Consider the following 20737-nt stretch of genomic DNA (forward strand, 5'->3'; position numbering starts at 1 on the left):
ATGTGAGATCATGACCTGAATTCCTTTGGTGAGGTGTAAGCCGAATAAACCCTTTTCTCCCCAACTGGTTTTTTGGGTTATGCGGTTTTGTCACAGCAACAGAAACTATAATTGAGACACAGACTAAGTGAGTTCCATCATATGGACTGTTTAGGGCACAGGCCTCTCCTCAGGTAACTCAGAATTTGAAACAAACAAACCAGAAAATCTTTTTGCCCATCTTCAAAATAGATGCCTTCATTTCCTTTATCCCTCCCTTCCTTCTTTCCTTCCTTTCTTCTTTCCTTCCCTCCCTCCCTCCCTCCCTTCCTCCTTCCCTCTCTCTCTCTTTCTCTCTTTCTTTCTTTCTTTCTTTCTTTCTAAAAGTTTTGTGGATTCTTTATAAGTTTCATATTAGGTGTCTAGTTCCATCCATTTCCTCATGCCCTCATATTCACCCTTCACTATTTGAAACCTTCCCCCCAAAATAACACACACAAGCTCGCTCTCTCCTCTCTCTCTCTCTCTCTCTCTCTCTCTCTCTCTCTCTCTCTCTCTCTCTCTCTCTCCCTCTCTCTCTCTTCCCACTCCACCTACCATGAATCAAACCCAGGACCCTGCACATTTAGTTTATCACTCATGTCTATCTAAAGCTAATTGACCATGAACCAAAAGTCCAGAACATAGTAGAGAGCCCAGACTAAATACATCATCAGGTGAGGCTGACCTCTCCCAGGCCAGCACTCCCACCTGCCCAACACATTTGGCGGGCATGCTTCTATAATCTCAGCACTCCTGGACAGAGAGAGGAAAATCACTAAAAAGAAAGCAGAACTTTGAACTATGCCTGAGTACCTCCATCTGTCAAATGAACTTGAAGCTCTTCAAAATTAAAAACCTTGTCTAAGGCGGAGCAGAGCAAAGCAGAGCTCTCCCTGAGTCCCAGAACTCAGGTGGCAGAGGCAGGCAGATCTGTGAGTCTTCAGGCCAACCAGGATAGCACAGTGAGACTATTTCTCAAAAGCAAAAATAAGTGTCAGGTGGTGGGATATGCCTGGCCTGGACTTACAGAGTGAGTTCCAGGACAGTCAGGGTTACACTTGAAAAACCAACCAACCAACCAACCAACCAACCAACCAACCAACCAACCAACCAACCAACCAATTAACAACGGCTCCAAGGCTTCAAACCCTACTGAGTGCAAACAAAGGACTTTATCAAAATCCAGGTGAAATTGTACCTTGCTACAAATACTCCACAGTCCTATTATAAAGTGTCTGAGGTGACAATTTCTCTGCTGTGTGTCTCTATCATCTTCTCTGGCACGATAGGACAAAGCAACTTAGAGTCTGGTGCCAGAACTGAGACCTAGCGGAGAAGTCATCATGAGCCAGTCCTGCCTGGACTTCCTGTGTGTGTCCCAGCCCCTGCATTAGCAACGTGCCCGGAGACATCTAATAACTCTTAGGCTCTCCCAAGTATTGTTTTCATAAGTTGTTTGAAAAACAGATTGTTTTTTTGTTTTGTTTTAGGACAGTTTCTAGGTGCATTTTAGCCAGTACTAGGATCAGGTTTTTCAAGCGACAAAGGGATACCTGAGAAGCAGATTCTGGGCAGAGGACATCCTAGCTCGGTCAGATTTTGACAGGCTCAAGTGACCAGTGTCTTAAGGCAGAAGGGAGCTGGAGTAGGGGCTGGCCGAACCCTCAACCGGGACTTTTAATTCAGGATCTAGTCCTGACGCCAAGTGGACGGGACCTAGAAAAGGTGACAGAGTGCGCAGGACACCAGGAAGCTGGTCCCACCCCAGGGTGGGCCCCGGGCTTTCCCTACCCAGGCCTCTGGGGATCTTGGATTCTGGCCACCTCCGCACCCTTTGGATGGGTGTGGATGATTTTAAAAGTGGACGTGACCGCGGAGGAGGGTGAAGCCAGCACGGAAATGAAAGAGAGCACGGAGGGGAGGGCGGAGAGAAGAGGGCGCTAGGGAGGGACTCAGGGGAGGGGAGGGGTGGGAGGGATGGAGCTCTGTGGGAGGGTACCGAGCCCTGGCGCCAGAGGCGAAGCAGAACCGGGTGCAGGGTGCTTGAGCCAGCGCGCCGGCAGCCCCAGCTCTCCCGGCAGCGGGCGGTCCAGCCAGCTGGGATGCTGCGGCTGCTGCTGCTGGGGCTTTGGGGGCCGCTCGGTGCCCTGGCCCAGGGCGCTCCGGAGGGGACCGCGCCGACCCAGGACGTGGTAGACTTGGAGTTTTATACCAAGCGGCTGCTCCAAAACGTGAGTCCCTCGTTCCTGTCCATCACCATCGATGCCAGCCTGGCCACCGACCCGCGGTTCCTCACCTTCCTGGGGTAAGTGCAGCCCCCAGGTCCGGTTCCCTCGTCTGTCCAATCATACTCGCGAGGGCCAGCCAGTCTCTTTGCTCAAACAACTTTGTGTTTGCTCTTTGGAACCTCCCTCCCATGTGCAGCCACCCCTCAAAAGCTTTTTCCTGATTCATTTACTCAGCGCCTGTTTCCTGGGCACCAGCCAGGCCCAGGTATTAAGAGGACATTTGGAGGAAAAAAACAAAAACAAACCAAGCTGTCACCTCATCTGGTGCCTTTGAATTTTGCTTCAGTGTAGGACCAGAAAACTGATGTTCTTTAAACTGTTAGGAAGTTTTGATTTAAAAGAGGAAGAAAGAAAAGCCAGATAGAAAAAGCCTCTGTGGAGAACAACCGCTGTTCATCTTGCTGCCTTTTAAGCATTTAAATATTACTGGGCTGGGTGTGAGACAGTTAATAGACTGTGTGCCTCAAATGCAGGAACCCTGGGTTCCTTCCCCAGTGCTGTGTGATCCCGGGCATGGGCACACACCTGCAATCCAGCTCTTGGGAAGTGGGGGAGGAGTTAAAGGCGATCTTTGGCAACATAGCAATGTGAGTCCAGCCTGGACCGAATGGGAGTGGAGGAGAGAGAGACTGACTAATTAGGAAAATGAAAGGGGCCAGTGGAAAGGACAGGGGAGGGCAACAGGGGAGAATATGATCAAAATACATTTTATGCACATTTGAAAGTGTCGTGATGAAACCCCTTTATTATGTATAATTAATAATATATGCTAATAAAAAACTCTTTAAAAGCATGTTTCCCCAAGATGAGGGTGCAGACTGGCAGCTGCTTCATCAGCTGCAGAAACCACATCTATGGCCCCTGCTCCCTGAGTGCAGACTGTCCCCAAGATAAAAGACTCAGGCACAGTCACAGGCCATCTGAACCTGGGAACCGCCAGAGATGACTACATCCTTTGTTGTTCTGATATTGTGTAACCACTATCACAGGCTGGCCTTGAACTCTCGATCTCCCTGCCTCTTGAGGACCACCACACTCAGCTGACTACATCTTCACCAGCCCATTTTGTCACCATTGTCAAAGGTCGATTGCATGTCCCAAGCCCACAGGTGTCACTGCCGGCCGATCGCACGCAGATTCCCATAGCTAAGGGTCTGGTAGTCTAACCACCTTGTTTTCTCAAATCCGACTCCTTGGATTTCTGCGATAGTTTGATGAGATAGTAGCTGCTTCCTACAAAGCTTGAAGTTTAAGCTAATTGTTTCTTCTTGCCTAACACACACAAAATCCTGGGTTCAATCCTCAACATTTTGTAAAACTAGACGTGGTAGCTCATGACCTCTGTCCCAGCACTCTGGAGCCACAGGGGTGAGGACCAGAAGTTCAAGGCCATCCTTGGCTACATAGCAAGGCCAGCCTGAGCTACATCAGACTTTATCTTAAAAGAAAGAAAGAAATGTGAAGGCCAGTTGTGATGGAGAACACTTTTGATCCCAGCATCTGAGAGGTAACAATGAAGAAACTGAGATCATAGTCAATCAGCTAGCAAATAGAAGTAGTATTTGAATCCAGACTCTGATCACAAAAACAAAGGCATACAAAAAGAAAACAAGCTAATTATTATTTTTAAAGGAAATAGGGCAGAATATGTTTTTAAAATAAGATTGTCTAGAAACTAATTGATAGACTGATTAAAGAAACAACTTCCATTAACATTCAGATAGGAGACTTGGGGCCCAGGCCTCTGATGTGCCACCAACGAGGTTTTACCAGATGAATTCGGGTGGTATGAGTTTGTTACAAGCACTGGATGAATGGAAACAGGTCTCTCTCACATTTGTAACCATAGAACTGACAATATTTGAAATTTAAATGTTAATCATAGAAGACTCTAGAATTGAAAAAGGAACATCTGTTAAATTTCTCTTCCCTGGGGAAATTAGTCAAAATATATCCTCAGCCTGGATTAGTGCAGAATACGGAGGAGACCCAGGCCTAGACACATGGTGAAGCAGACTTGGGATGTGAGCCACCTATGCCAGACACAAATGTAATTTTAAAACTTTTTGGTAGATACATTTTACAAAAGGCAGAAAGGCCAAACATGGCCACTAGCTATAATTTAATCCTAGCACTTAGAGACAAAAGGATCACACATTCAAGGCTAGCCCACTAGCTATAATTTAATCCTAGCACTTAGAGACAAAAGGATCACACATTCAAGGCTAGCCTGGGCTACATAGTAAGCCCCACCCCCACCCCATCCCCGTCTCAAGAAGCAAAACAGCAAAACGGAAACAGAAACAGTAAAGAGTAGTGTGTGAACACTAAGGTTTGGCGGCGCTGGAGCCTGAGTTCAGAGTCCCACACACTGAACAGCCTGTTTGGCCACAGAACGGCATCCGCAGCCTGCTATCAAAGCAGTATGAGACAGCTCCCATTCCATTTCTAGAATGATATATTTAAAATCCTGTGGGTTTCGCTTGTCAGTTCTCGGTTCAGCCCTACTACACTTCACGTGCGCAGCTGCTATGGCCGAGAGCGCCGCTCTATCTGAAGTAAGGGACATACACACACGGCCATGACTTCCTCATTCGGATATGACGTTGTTTCGGGTGACAGAATGTAATGGTGAGGAATGGTAGAAACTGTAAGTTCTTCAGGACAAAAGAGGCATTGGATGACAAAGAGAAAAAACGCAGCCTTTGCTTGCTTTGTATGCCCGATCTGCTTCTTTTTCCTCAGGAAAACATTTTTTTGCCATTCCATTATAATTTTAATAGTTAAATTCCCATGTCATCATTGACAGCTGCATCCCGTATGAGGAGCACCAATATGAAGTGCATGATTTAATAACTCATTTTACTGATTACTTTTTTTGTCGCTGTGATAAAACACCACAACCAAAGGCAACGTAAGGAAGAACATTTACTTGGGCTTATGTTTCAGAGAGAGTCCGGTGAGGAGGAAGGGCAGCAGATAGCCAGGCCAGGGAGTCTACACAAAGCAAAGACCTTCTGGAAGTTGGCTGGGGCTGGAAGCTCTCAAAGTCCACCCCTAGTGGCTTCCTCTAGCAAAGCCTTATCCCCTAATCCTCCTCAAACACCACGACTGCCTGGGGACCACGGGATCAAATAAGTGTGCCTGTCTTAGTCGGGTTTTCTGTTGCTGTGATGAAACACCATGACCAAGAAGCAAGCTGAGGAGGAAAGGGTTTCTTCAGCTTATACTTCATACTGCTGCTCATTATCGAAGGATCAGGGCAGGAGCCTGGAGCCAGGAGCTGGAATAGGAGCCATGGAGGGGTACTGCTGCCCAGGACTGGCACCATTCACAGTGGGCTGGGCCCTCCCCCATTGATTATTAATTGAGAAAATGTCTTACAGCTGTGTCTCATGGAGGCATTTCCTCAACTGAGGCTCCTTCCTCTCTGATGACTCTAGCTTGTGTCAAGTTGACATAAAACCAGCCAGCACAGGGCCTATGTAGGACATTTCTTACCCAAACCACCAGACCCACGCTGGGAAGGGCCACAGTTCCCCTGTCTACTACTGAGAGAAAGAAGTCTGACTGGAGAGAGACAAAGAACTGAGAACAACCACAGGCTCTGAGACGTCCCTGAGACGCCCTGTCCCTAACTGGCCACTTGGTGTCCCCTTCCCTCCTAAGCCATTTCACTACACCCTAGAGCCTTGAACTTGGTGACCTGCTGTCATTTTCATGGTGTGTTCCTTCACCCCCACTCCCCAGCTAATACAAGTCATTTCCTGGAGGCCTCTCTCCCCCACAGCCTGTGCAGTACAAGTTGTGCACGCTCACCCTCCATGCCTGTGCCTGCTTCCAGACACCCGTGTGAGGTCCCCTCCAGCCCCCGTTCAACCCTAGTCTCCATCAAGCTTACCCAAAAAAACGAATCTCTCAATTTCTTTATCCTTGTCCCTCAGATAATTGCTACTCAGTGTTGGACCAGTTTGTATCATTCCGTCAAATGTGAGCATTTCTTCTCAAGGCCACATTCTGTGTCATCACACTGATACCCTGAAAACAGCCACAGGAGAATATTTACACCATGGAAATTAGCAAGCACTGAGAACCAAGGTGCTTTTTTCCCTGACGGTTGTGAACACACACCCACTGCTCTCCTCCATGTCAACCTGGAAGTGTCATGACCACGTCTATGACCAGGTCTTGATTCTTCGTCTTTATTAACATCATTTCTGTCTGTGAAAACTTGAAATTCTAACTTCTTGCTCTTGGAGCCACAACTCCACACCTTCTTATCTCCTTCATGTTATAGCAAAAGTAAATCTCAGCGCGCCTGCCTTGTTAAAAGCCCATCTCTGAGTACCTGTCTCTGTTCTTCTTTTTCCATATTTGAATATTTTGATTTATCACCCAACCCCTTTGGTGATAATAACCTCTGCTTCTGCCTCATTGCTCTTTCTGGAATGCCACCTGTCACTTAATCCAATCCCATTCCCCGCCCTCCCCTGCCCCCCACACACTTTGGAATCTTGGGGTGGTCCTTAAGTCTGGAAATGGAAATATAGCATTTGGTGCATAAAAATAAACCACCTCTGCTTCTGTGTCAGAGAGAAACAATGCAATTTTGCCCTAACAGTAAAATAAAACACCTGCACACTGGTGTGGTGGTGGTGGTGGTAGCGGTGGTGTGTGTGTGTGTTTCTTGACAGCCTCCTCTGGAAAGAGAACAGCTGCAGCTGCCTCACACATTCCTTTATTATTTCCATGACACCGTGGTGTTTCCTTTTCTTTTTCCTGCATACGATTGAAATACTGTGCCTTTGATCAATTTTGTTTTTATGGCAAGTTTTGCAGCTGTGTTAAATCTGGGGTTTTTGTTGTTGTTGTTGTTGTTGTTGATTTCCTTCAGAAGGTATTAATATTATACTCTGAAGCCACAAAAGACACTTTACAGAAAATGGGACGAACAAGAGATCCTTTTTAGCAAAACTCTGAGTGGCATGACTTGCTTTGTGTGGCAATGGCCATAGCAATGAGTTTTAATGTCATCTTTTCAAAAACCATCATTGGGTCATTGGCTGGCCTTCCCTTGCCCTTTTCTCAGGCTGGCTTCCTTGTTCATTCACTTCATGGATATTGGCTAAGCACTGCTGTGTGCCACTCCCTAGGCACTGAGGAGAATCTGATAGACCAGGCAAGATTCCTGTCCTCAGGGATCAGCATAAGGGCAGCAGCTGGGACAGGCAGACCAATGAGATATGTGGGGAAGCCGATTTCAGAGAGTGGGAAACCCTCTGCAGGACATACGGCAGGTTGGGTTGAGGGAGGGTGATCCATGACACTGTAGTCCATATCTCAGGGGACCAGGTTTGGTTCTGTGTGCATCTGACCCAGCCCATCATTGGATGCTACAGCTCCTTTTCCCTCCAGGTCCCAAAGGACGCCAATCTGCTGCGTTGTCTCAATTACGGATAGTAGGTATACACCTTATAGATAGTAGGTACATAAACCTAAATGGATCTCTGTCATCAAAGTCAAAATGCCGAGGACCAGAACCAATGCCTGGCCACAGTCAGTGGATGGTGGGTGACTCTCAGAAGAGGACCTTCCCATGAGCTATAAGGCTGTGTATTGGGGCTCCTGGGTTGTGTAACTATGTTTCGTCTTCACTGAGAAATTCATTTCTACCTTCTTTAAGACCCTTGAACACATCCATAATTGCTACATTTAAATACTTGTCTTATACTTCAGCTACGTTGTTTTGCTCAGGGCGTAACATAGTAGCGTGATGGTTTCTGGAGGAGGAGTGTTGTCTTGTTTTTTGTGGTTTTGCTCTGGGACCTAGGCATCCAAGTTACAGCATGCTTCTTCATGTAGATGTCTGGTCTCACCTTTGTTCGGTGCTTTGGTTGCTGTTTACTCCAATGTGAATGTTTGTGGACCAGCAGAATGATACTTGGTTTTTAGTCTGAGGCTACTCTGGGTTTCTGTGTTCAGACTCTAACTGGTCCCAGATCTGAAGCTGTATAGTTGAGGACTCTGGGTTTATACTCCGAGCTGTCTCAGATGGGTGAAAAGGGTTAGAGTGGGTGGTAGGATGTCCTCGGGGGAAGGAGACTCACTCTGGAGATCTCTTAAGTAGGGATTGGGATCTGGGTCCATGGAAGGTGGGCAGAGGCATGTATCTTGGGTTGGCCAGGATGGCTTTGGAGTAGGGGTGATGTGGATAACATTGGCAGGGCTAGGAATACCCTAGAGGGATTAGAATAGAGGGGCTAAGGGGGCAGGGGTCCTGGGTCCCTGCCAAGTGTAGTGGCTGTGGAATTGTTCCTAGAAGACATCAAGTCTTCAGTCTAGGTGTGAGTGAGTGATCCTTGACTTCATATCGAGGAGTCTACAGGATACGTCCCCAGCCTAGGTACATTTCTTGAGTTCCAGTCACATGTGGCCTGTGGCTCTGTGAGTTTGGTGTCTATTTATGTATTAGCTAGTTTTGCGAACCTCAGTCACAGAATGTCTGGCAAGAGCAACCTAAGGATGGAAAGACTTGGTTCAACACATTGTTCATCACACCAGGGACATCACAGAGCTGCAGGCCTCTGGTCACATGGCATCTGCATGGGCAGCAAAGAGATACCATTCATTGTCTTCTTTTTATTCAGTTTGAGACTCCAACTCATGAGGTGGTGTCAACAAAATTTAGGGTAGATCTTACCCCCTCTGTTAAACTTGTCTGTAAATATACTCGTAGGCATTCCTAGAGGTGTGTTTCCAAGGTGATTATAAACACAGGCAAGTTGCCACTGAAAGAATAGCCACCACAATCAATTCTAAAAGCATCTCAATTTCTATAGATGCTTTTGCTGCTTTCTTCCTCCTGCCCTTCTAATCTATGACCAGGGACATGTTCATCATCTCAGCAAATGACAGTACCGTCTTCCAAGGTGCCGTCCCCAAACTCACCCTGACTCCTCTAATCTGGTTAATCCCTGGATCTTTATTCCTGTGTCTTGAACTTCTCACCTCTCCTTATCCCATAGAGGCAGATAGCAGCTAGGAGTTAAGGAATAGGTCCACCAAGAGAGAAAGAAATGAAAAAGTTTAACTGAAATGTGTTAACTAAATGTTTAGCTTTCTCAGAAAATAATTACAAGCCACAACAGTGTTGCATGTCTGTATCCTAGCATTCTGGGCACAGAGGCACAGAGATCACAAGTTTGAGGCAAGCCTAGACTACATATTAAAATGTCTCAAAAAACCCTAAAATAATATTAATTATTATTATACTTCCTTGCCTGTCTTGTAACAGCTCTCCACGGCTCCGAGCTCTGGCTAGAGGCTTATCTCCTGCATACTTGAGATTTGGTGGCACCAAGACTGACTTCCTTATTTTTGATCCTGACAAGGAACCGACCTTCGAAGAAAGAAGTTACTGGCAATCTCAAGTTGACCATGGTAAAACTTTTAAAAAGATTATATATTTTACTTAGCCTGGATCAGTCATGAGACTGCTTAGTAAAAAGTGTCATTGCTTAGACCTGACCCTTAGACAAGTAGAGGATCCAAGCGGAAAGAAGAGTCAGTGGGCAGCTTCCCTCCTCCGATGTCTTCATGACAGTAGAGAATCCCAGATACTGTGTGCTGGACATAACTGAGGGTTATAAACAACACTGGTTGTAGCGGAAAAATAGCTGTTTGGAGAGACTGCATGGGTAGAAACAGTCAGACTGGAGAGTATTTATAGGTAACAATGTAGCAATAGACAGAAACACATGATTATGTGAGGAGAATGGAAGAAAGAATGAACAAAGAAACACAGAGAAGAACTTCCACCCCAGCAGGATTCGATTTACTGAGCATTGGTTCTCAACTTTACAGACTGTCCCTATTGCTGGGGTGAGTCTGAGTGATGAGGTCTCAGGGCTCCAACCTTAGATTCTGTCTTTACCAAGCTTATCAGACAGTTCTGAAATGGAATGTGTGTGGACCTCATCTGGAACCTGCCCTTGATGACCCCAAGGATTTGTCCATGACCTGAGACACCAGACGTCTGGACAGTTACACGATGTATTGTGTACTTCTTCACACCTTAAGAGCATATGCATTCTGTCTACGGTAGTGAGCAACGTCTAACCAGTTCATGTATGGCATGCATATTCCTTTCAACATAGTTTCTTAGTCAGTCAGCTATTGGTCCCAAACTGGAAGAGTAGTAATTTGAAAAAGGCAGAAAGAAGGCATGAGAGTCTCCTTTAATAATAAGTTTCAGGTGTTTGCTCAGCTGGGCTCTTGCCTACCCGTCAGAAGCATTCCTGATTTTTATTTTTTGCTATTTGGCTTTTTTTCCTGCAGTCATCATTTAAGTTTAGATGGGAAGCCAATCTTTGTACCTCACTTTCCTTATTCCAGGACTGATGAGGAGGTGCCCTGGGATCCCCAAAGCTCCCTGAGATATCCTTTGTGAGCACTGGGGTAGAAAAGGAACTCTGTCAGCCAGCCACAGGGTAGCATCCCAGGAAGGAAGTCATCAGCTGGTCAGCTGCTTCTGGCAGCAACTCTGGCACCCCTGCTGTCTTGTGATAAAGCCATGCAGGCTTCCTGGGAGGAGAGTTGGGGTGGATCCAGAAGCCTGCAAGTTGGAACAGTCAGTAATTCACCAGTTCGGGTCCTTTAGCTATAATTCATCACAGAGGGAATTACTACAAAGCAAAATAGCAACTTTCTATGTGGTTTTTTTTTATGTATATGTACACTTTACTTGCATGTATGTATGTTCAGATGTTTTCTGGCACCTGAGGAAGTCAGAGAGGGATTAGATACCCTAGAACTAAGTTACAGACACTTGTGCGCCACTAAGTGGGTACTGGGATTTGAACCCAGTGGTTCTGCATGAGCACCAAGTGCTCTTAACTGCTCAGATATCTCTCCGATCTTTTCTGCTGTTTGTTCGTTGTTTGTTTGTTGTTTGTTTGTTTTATGAAAGGTCTTACATTTTATTACTGGACAAACCATCTCACAATTTAAATATGATCAAGTCTCCAGGTTAAAAATGTTGAACTCTGGGGCTGGAGTGATGGCTCAGCAGTTATGAGCACTGACTGCTCTTCAAGGGGTCCTGAGTTCATTTCCCAGCAACCACATGCTGGCTCACAACCATCTGTAATGGAATCCAATGCCCTCTTCTGGTTTGTGAAGACAGCAACAGTATATATAAAATAAATAAGTAAAAATGCTGAACGCCATGGAGTCTGGTAGGACTCCATCTGGTAGGATTGTTAGATGACCGTTATTCAGTATAAACCCTCAATCTTGCCCTTGTGTAAATCCTTACAAATTCAGCTTCTGCTCCTACAGTGCACGTGCTTCTCTTGGAGTTGAACCTTATTTCATTCCCAGTTTTCATCCAAATCCATTGAGGAACAGGACAGTTTTCTTTTTGTTTCTTGGGCAGCAATCGCTTGATTCTGAAAGTCTTCTGAAATGTCATGGAGAGAAGCTGGTTGGTGTTCTGTTTTGTTTTTAAGACAGGGTCTTGCTACATAGTTAAAGCTGGTCTCAAACTCTTTTTTTTTTTTTTTTTTTTTTTTTGGTTTTTTGAGACAGGGTTTCTCTGTGTAGCCCTGGCTGTCCTGGAACTCACGCTGTAGACCAGGCTGGCCTCGAACTCAGAAATCCGCCTGTCTCTTCCTCCCAAGTGCTGGGATTAAAGGCGTGCTCCACCACCTCCCGGCTGGTCTCAAACTCATACCCATCCTCCTGCCACAGCATGTGGGAACACACTGAGATGACAAGTGTGTGCCCCAACAGCCAGCTGCATATTAAAAATGAACTTTCATTTTTGAGCTGAACTCTGGCCTCCACATCCAAATCTCTGATCAGGTCAAGCTGCTGAGGGGATGTCTGGACTGGGAAAACATTTGAAATCCTCCTGCCAGTGCTCCATGTCAGGGGACACCCAGTGTTTCTTAAGTTGTTGGCCTTGGGTTGTTCTCTTGGTAGTCATTAGTTAGCCAATAAATTCGGTCCGTGTAACAGAATAGATGTTTCTCTGATCTTGTACTTAATAACCAGAAACGTAATCATCTGCCTTAGTAGCCACATAACAGTTGACTAAGTATCCAGGCTGGGTTTCAACCTTGTCACTGTGAAAATGATGTCCCTGAATTCTCTCATCTACAGATATGTGCAGGTCTGAGGCGGTCTCTGCTGACGTGCTGAGGAAACTCCAGGTGGAATGGCCCTTCCAGGAGCTGTTGCTGCTCCGAGAACAATACCAAAAACAGTTCAAGAACAGCACCTACTCAAGTAAGAATTGCAGGTGCCTATAGGTGTTCTAGCCACAGGAATGCTCGGAGGGGCTGCGCTTCTATGCAGTGACCGCCATGATCCCACCACGGTAATGCATAAAGCTCTACAGTATTTAATACTACTGAGAATTAATGAGGGGGGGGATGACACAGTTGGTGAGGTGGCACGAGGATCCCCAGTATTCACATGAAAACTGTGTGTGTTTTTATGTGAGTTACCCCAATACTGAGACAGGTAGGTCTCCTGAGCTAACGCTAGTCAATTTCAGCTCAAGTGAGTTTCAGGATCAGTGAGAGACCCTGTCTCAAAAAACTAAGGTGGGTGGCTAGCACAGTTAAGAGGAGCTAAGATGGCTTAGCAGTTAAGAGCACTTGCTGTTCTTCCAAGAGAACTGGGGTGACACCCAACTACCCATAAATCCAGTTCCAGGGAATCTGGCATCCTCTTTTGCCCTTGTGAACCAGAAGCCCATGTGGTGCACAGGCACACATCCAGACAAAACACTACACTTATACACACAAAATAAGTAATTTTCTAAAAGTTATCTGCTGTTATTTGAGTAACAGATAAGAATAATCTTTTGGGGGAAAAAAAACAAAGTGGGGGCTGGAGAGATGGCTCAGTGGTTAACAGCACTGACTGCTCTTCCAGAGGTCCTGAGTTTAATTCACAGCAACCACATGGTGGCTCACAACCATCTGTAATGGGATCTGATGCCCTCTTCTGTTGTGTCTGAAGACAGGGACAGTGTGCACATATAAATAAAATAAGTAAATAAATCTTAAAAATTAAAAAAAAACAAAGTGGGTAAAAAACAGAGAAAGACTCAGTGTCAGCCTCTGACATCCATATGTGTGCATACACATACAGCTGTGTGCATGAACACACATGTGAACATACATGTACACATACACAGAGTTGATGAGCTAGGCTGGCAAGAAGCTCCATGGTAGAGCATGCTCTGAGCACACATGAGGCTCTGGCTTCAATAAGCAGTGTCGTGAAATGAAGGAGAGTCTGTGGAAGACCCCACCCCAAGCCCAAAGCTGGTGCAGCTCCCCTTTGACTTCTGACATAGGTAGCCTGCCCATCCGTCTACCTACACATTTCATAATCTCATTTTTTTCCTCCATTTTCCAAGGCAGGGTTACTCTGTGTAGCCCTGGCTATTCTGGAACTCATTCTGTAGACCAGGCTGGCCTTGAACTCAAAGTTCTGACTGCCTCTGCTTCCCAAGAGCTGGGATTACATACATCACCCCCGCCTGGCTCCTAATTTCATTTTTGACAGCTGAAATGTAAATATAGCACATTTTTATTATATTCTGCAGTTGATTGACATCTGGTCTGTTTCCATTTCCTGGCTGTTGTGAGTAGAGTGGCAATGAATGAGACTGAGCTGAATATCTATAGAATAGGATATAGAGTTCTTTGGATAGATGTCCAAGTGCAGTTGGATCCTCTGGGACTTCCAGTTTTTAGTTTGAAGCACCTCTCTACTCCTTTCCATGGTTGCTCCACCAGATTTCAGTGCCACCAGCAGTTGATAAATAAGTATGTGTCCCCTTTTCTCACATCCTCACCAGTATTTATTATCTTTTATTTTTTTCTTAGCCATTCAGCGTAGGATGGCATTGTCCTACAAGGCTCTAAGGCAAATGGAAACAGACATTCCTCATTAACTATGAAATTTTCTCATCTGAAAGTTGATGTCTTGGGTTGTCCTGAGATGACAGTGTGAGCTACCATAGCCTGATTCCCTTTGTTTGTTTGTTCCTTCATGTTCTTTGAGATGGGATCTTTCTATGTAGTTCTGTCCTGGTGCTGATTAGGTTGAATAGGCTGGCCTCGAAGTCAGAGATTCTCCTGCCTCTGCCGCCCAAGTGCTGAGATGTGCTCCACTACACCCAGCAACCTTTAATGTTCTTGTCGAAACTGTTTTGAGGTACCACAAGCCACATCCAAAGAAGACAATGAACTTATTTGATAAATGTGTGTACACTGACTGCTCCGCCCACTTATTATTTCCTGCCCCCCCTTCTTGCCCTCCTATTCCCCAAGACACAAACACATTGCGGTTTGGCTGAGTCATAGTTCACAGTGGCCCCTGATTACTTAAGCGGAAAAAATAGGAGTCAGCCATCTCTTGTTCTAAGTCCAAAGCTACGCTTAACAGTGAGGATGGCTTGTAAAAAGCTGAAATAGACAGAATGCTTGGCCTCCTCCACCAAACAATTAGCCACGCTCTGACTGCTAGGGGAAAGTTTCCTAAGGAAACTAGAAGTTCTGCTCCAGTGAGCACGTGGTCGACCGGAAAGCAAAACGCGCCGTTATCCATAATAAGGAGGGAGTTTTAGGGGTGGAGATAGAAGATCAAACCAGCAACCACAGACCCTTTGCCCAAACCCTCGTGCAGAGCAAGCCCTAGCTCCCCTCAGTCCTGTGAAGGGGAAAGAAGGGTGCTACAGAAGAGGTTAAAGGGGCTGAGAGTGTGCCCCAGTCAGAGCATGACATAGCTGCAGCCAGTTATCCAGAAGGTCTGGCAAAGATGACTGGTGTAGGGAGATGTGCTAACATCAGTGAGGGCAAAGCAGCCTTATCCTAGAAGATGCTGTCTAGAACTTCCATAGCTGGAGAGAACTCAAGGCTGGCTTTGAACCCTCAGAGGGCAGCTGGCTTTCTTGAGGTTATGGACTACTCAATAAGCAGTGACTTCAACTTAAAGTCCCTAGCTGTATTATTCAAATCTGCCATTGAGACCTACTTAAGGGGGGGGGTGGCGATTGCTTTTAAAAACTCACTGCACCCCAGGACGCCCAGAGATGTCCAGGAGACTAATGCAGCCTTCATGCTACCACAGCAGCAGGCTATGGACCACTGGTGCCATTTATGATTTCATAGGAGCATATCAAACTCCAGTTAATGCGAGAGTTTGGAAGGAGTTCATTCTGATCCTCAAGGAAGATTTGGGAGGATTCAAGATGTCGGTGGAGGAAGTAACAAGACAGTAACTGTGAAAATAGAAAGAAAGGTGGCCTGGTTTCACTTTCACAGCCAAAGTTGTCACAGCTGAAGGGTTACTGCTTAGAGAGGTACGAAGACGGGGTTTTGTGTGATGGGATCAATTCATAGCACGGAGAAGCAGCAGGATCAAACTTAGACTGGTAAATAAACAGCGCTGACAAAACAGCCCAGGATCTGAGCCCTTGGCTCGCCTTGCAGGAGCGTTCTCTCTAGGTGAGAGGCTGTCAAACCACATCACGTGGTACAGAGATCACCAGTTGATACGACAAACTTCATTCCTGTCTTAAGAAATTGCGGTCAGTGTCTCAACATTCAGTGATCACAACAGCCATCAGTTAACAGCTGCCGGAATCAAGCCCCTGTCGCCAGCCAAATGTTACAAAATGTTGCAAGGAAAGATAGACAATGATTAGCATTGTAAAGCAGTAAAAGTTTTCTTTTTTCTTTCTTTCTTTTTCTTTTTTTAAAAGATCTAATTTTGCTTTGTTTTGATCTTAGAGACAAGGTTTCTCTGTGTAGCCCTGGTTGTTCTGGAACTCTTTCTGTAGACCAGGTTAGCATCGAACTCATAGATTCGCCCATCTCTGTCTTCCAAATGTCAGGATTAAAGTTGTGCACTACCACTGCCCGGCAGATCTACTTATTTCGTGTGCATTGGTGTTTTGCCTGCATGCATGTCTGTGTGAGGGTGTCAGACCTGATGGAACTAGAATTATAGACAGTTGTGAGCTCCCATGTAGGTGCTGGGAATTAAACCCTGGTCCTCTGGAAGAACAGTTACTGCTCTTAACCACTGAGTCACCTCTCTAGTCCACAATCCTTTTAGATGAAGATGTGTACATGTTAGACATGATACTACTGCATTCTGAGTAGACTGTGATATAGAGGAATATAACCGTCAGTCATACTCAGAAACCAAACAATTGTGACAGACTTCATTATGATTCTATGTTTTATTGTAATGGTCTGAAACCAAACCCCATATCTCCTAGTCATGTAAACTAATTCACCTATGTTGTAAGGGTTTCTGTATACCATCTGGATTTCAATATATCAGACCAGTGTTTATTATATGGTATATTTTTATATATAAAGTACATAAAAATATGACATATAAGAAACCAAAAATGATCCAGGCCAGGATGGCTCACACCTTTGATTCCAGCACTTGGGAGGCAGAGGATCTCTGAATTCCAGGCCAGCCTGGTCTACAGAGCAAGTTCCAAGTTCCAAGATAGCCAGGGCTACACAGAGAAACCCTGTCTTGAAAAAAACAAAAACAAAAAAAAAACAAAAGAAAAAAAAAGAAGAAACCAAAAATGAATTATGTGCTGATAAGTAATAGTTACTTAAACTCTGGCTTTATTTATTTATTTATTTATTTATTTATTTATTTATTTCACAAAATGGTATTTTGCTTGCATGTGTCTGAGCACAATATGCATGCAGTCCCTGTAGAGACCAGAAGAGGTCATTTGATGGCCTAGAATCAGAATTACTGGCAGGTATGTGCGGCTTTCTGGGAGTTGGGAGACTAAAGCCTGTCCTCTGGGAGAGCAGCCAGTGTTCTTACCTGCTGAGCCGTCTCTCCAGCTCCAACTCTGGCCTTCGTAATAGAGTCAAACTACCCAGATGTGATGGCAAGCTTGATTTATTGTTGAATTAAATTTGGCATAAATCAGGGCCATCTCTGATCCCTCTACAGGAATGACAGAGAGTGCTAGAAATCTACAGTGTAAGGTCTTATGTGTAAGAAATCGTTGCACAGGTATGTAAGGAGACCACATGGTATTATGTAATGAATGGTTTACATTTCCATGTTGAGGGGGTCATATTAAACACCGAACTACTTTATCTTTAGTTTCTGAAACAGATTAGTGAGGACATATCATCTTAAGTTACCAAGGTGATGTATTTACAGCATCCTTCCACCTTGCAGAGGTGGCCTTATCATTGGGTAACTGGCTTGGTACAGTTTTGTCATTGTGTTGGCGATGCTAAAATGTATGTACATACATACATACATACATACATACATACATACATACATACATACATAAAGTAAAAGAGGCTTCCTAGAAAATATAGGTAAGCTTTCCCAGGACTCTCATCCTCCCAGCGATGCAACCCTTTAGTACAGCTCCTCGTGCTGTGGTGACCCCAACCGTAACATTGTTTCTGTTGCTACTCCACAACTAATTTTGCTACTGTTGTGAATCGTAATGTAAATATCTGTGTTTTCTGATGGTCTTAGGTGACCCCTGTGAAAAGGGTGGTGGACCTTAAAGGGGTTGAGACCCACAGGTTGAGAACTTTTGGCTTAAGTAGCAGACAAAAAGCATTTGCCTTGAGAGCCTGTTTGGGCAAAAGGAGGGAAGGAGCCACCTTGTTATGCTGATCAGATTTTGAGCTAACCTCGGCTTCCTCTCCCTCTGCCTTTTCTCCCCTCTGCCTCTGTCCCCCTCAAGTGTAGCCCCATGCTGAATGTCTTTACAGTAAGTTACACTGTAACTAAAAGGAAAGACTGGCTCTGTTTCTTTCATGTGTCACCTGGTTTACATTCATCCCAAAGATCTCTTTGCTTTCCCATTTGTGTGTGTGTGTATGTGTGTGTGTGTGTGTGTGTGTCTGTGTGTGTGTGTGTGTGTGTGTGATGTGTGGAAGGCAGAGGACAACTTGTGGAAGTTCTTTATCTAATTCTACAATATGGATCCTATCGAGCCAAACCTTTCTTACTATGCCGTATTGCTGGCCCCTTATTTTTATTTTTAAGCATATATTTGAACTCAGAAGTATAGTACGTTTGTCCTAGGAGATATTAGTGTTTATCATGTTATCAGGAGATGTACTGTTAAACCTGAAAACTGTGAGGAGAAAGACTAAGTCCACCATTGTCTAGTTAAAGTAAGCTTTACTTAATACTGGCCAGGACGGTGGACATTGGCCAGGTCCATACCCAGAATTCCCAGAGAATCGCAATGAGTTAGGTTACACAAGGCTGGGTACTTCCTGTCTTCATCCAATGAGGCATGAGGAGGGAGCACAGCCATACATGCTGATGTACTTCATGCCTGTGTATCTTCCACCTGTGTGTGACCCAGTCTCCCACCTGTGTTTGACCCAGTCTCCCACCTGTGTGTGACCCAGTCTCCCACCTGTGTGTGACCCAGTCTCCCACCTGTGTGTGACCCAGTCTCCCACCTGTGTGTGACCCAGTCTCCCACCTGTGTGTGAGCAAGCACATTTTGTGCAGCTGGAACAACCTACCGTGTTTACTGGAGTGGAAACGTATAGCTTGTTGTCATCGTACATGAACAACAGCCTCCAATATAGGCCTAATTTTTTTGCAACCTACTTTTAACAAGGGTTCAACCTCTCCTCTAGCCCACCACACAGCAGAGGTAGTGGAAAAGAAAAGCTATTAGGACATAGTATATGGTCTAAGTGGGGTAAAAAAAAAACCCAGAATAATATTTACTACAACACTTAGGTACTGAGATATTTGCTATGTCACCCACTGACAGCACTGTGGTCAGTCAGCAAGGAGAGACATGACCATATACTTCTCAAATAAAAGACACAAAAGCCTGTATATTTATGGTCAGCCTTAAGCACTAGAGCTGGGAAGATATCAACCCTCTATGCTATTTTGTGTCTACTTCCCTGTCAATAACCATGGGATAGCACCACATTCAGCTTGGGATGTTCTTACTCCAACAGGCTGCCCTTCATGGGCATGTGCTCAGGGTCCTCCTACTCCATGGTGACATCTTCCTTCTTCCCCTCTTCTCCTCCTGGTCTCTGCCCAGGACCCACCAGCCCTGGAACCTTTGCTCCGCCCCCTCTCCTGCCTAGCCCAGATTGTAGGCATCTTTATTAACCAAGTATGGATAACATGCGGGGCAAGGTTTACACCACAAAAGCTGGTCTACATGAGGATCTGCTCATCCTGGAGCAGCCAGCTCTTAGGGTCTGGTATATAGCATTTGAGTACATAGCAGCACCAGACCAACCCTTACAACTAAAGCTACCCAGAAGCCTTTGCCAACAGCGTTGAGTTTGAGACTACACTGCTATGATTACAAAGGTGATTCAGGTAAAGACTTAAAGATCAAAAAAAGCAAAGCCACTTTTAAGGAGAAAGTCTTGACATTTACCAGATAGAGAGGTGTGTGTGTGTGTGTGTGTGTGTGTGTGTGTGTGTGTGTGTGTGTCTAAACTAGAAGAGTTCTTAAGTGAATTTATTCTGCTGAATAAATGATTTGAAAATTTATGAGAAAATCATAGAGACTTATTACATCTATGATACCCAGTTCAAAGACCACACAAAATTATATTGTTGAGGACAGAGAGACATCTTCATGGCTGCTCTTCCAGAGGACCTGGGCTCAATCCCCAGCACCACATCACAGCTCACAACCATCTGTAACTCCAGTACCAGGAAATCCAACACTCTTTTCTGGCCTCTGAAGGTATTGCATGCACATAGCGGTGCACAGATATGCAGGCCAGCATGTATTTGCGGTTATCCATACACAATATAAAAATGAAAGTGTAAAAACTTAAAATTGTATTGTGACACCCTCAAAACCTAAGTAGCGAGCTACAATCACCAACGCTTAGGAGCTGGAGGCAAAAGGATTAGGAGTGTAAGGCCCTCATCGTCTGCACAGTGGGGCTGAGGCCTGAATAGTCCTCAGCTTCCTACACGTTAGCCAAATACTCTACCATCTGAGCTTCAACCCCAGTCCAGGCTTTCTTTGTTTGATCACCTGTCCAGTTGTGTCACTGCCTAGGCATAACGACAGTCATTTATTAGGAATAGAATTCCTTTGACTAAACAATATAAAGAAAATTCATGAAGAGCAAGCCCAGAGGCAGTCTTCACTGCGGTGTCAATGTAACCAAATGCCACCTTTTGTCTTTTAGGGAGCTCAGTGGACATGCTCTACAGTTTCGCTAAGTGCTCGAGGTTAGACCTGATCTTTGGTCTCAATGCTTTACTACGAACCCCAGACTTACGGTGGAATAGCTCCAATGCCCAACTTCTCCTCAACTACTGCTCTGCCAAGGGTTACAACATCTCCTGGGAACTGGGCAACGGTATGTATC

At 45.2% G+C, this 20737-nt stretch overlaps 1 protein-coding gene across 1 annotated transcript in view; it reads left to right on the forward strand.

Annotated features, from left to right (window-relative positions):
• Positions 1-2108: 2108 nt before the first annotated feature.
• The window catches only part of Hpse (heparanase), a 35634-nt gene continuing 17005 nt past the window's right edge, over positions 2109-20737 (forward strand). Inside the window, exons 1-4 of the mRNA XM_028773706.1 lie at positions 2109-2326; positions 9604-9749; positions 12474-12599; positions 20555-20728. Of these exons, the coding sequence (XP_028629539.1) occupies positions 2124-2326; positions 9604-9749; positions 12474-12599; positions 20555-20728 (649 nt within the window). The 5' untranslated portion in view covers positions 2109-2123. The remainder of the gene's footprint in view (positions 2327-9603; positions 9750-12473; positions 12600-20554; positions 20729-20737) is intronic.

Source organism: Grammomys surdaster, unplaced genomic scaffold (assembly GCF_004785775.1).
Source record: "Grammomys surdaster isolate TR1022 unplaced genomic scaffold, NIH_TR_1.0 233, whole genome shotgun sequence".
In the NCBI taxonomy this organism is placed as follows: domain Eukaryota; kingdom Metazoa; phylum Chordata; class Mammalia; order Rodentia; family Muridae; genus Grammomys; species Grammomys surdaster.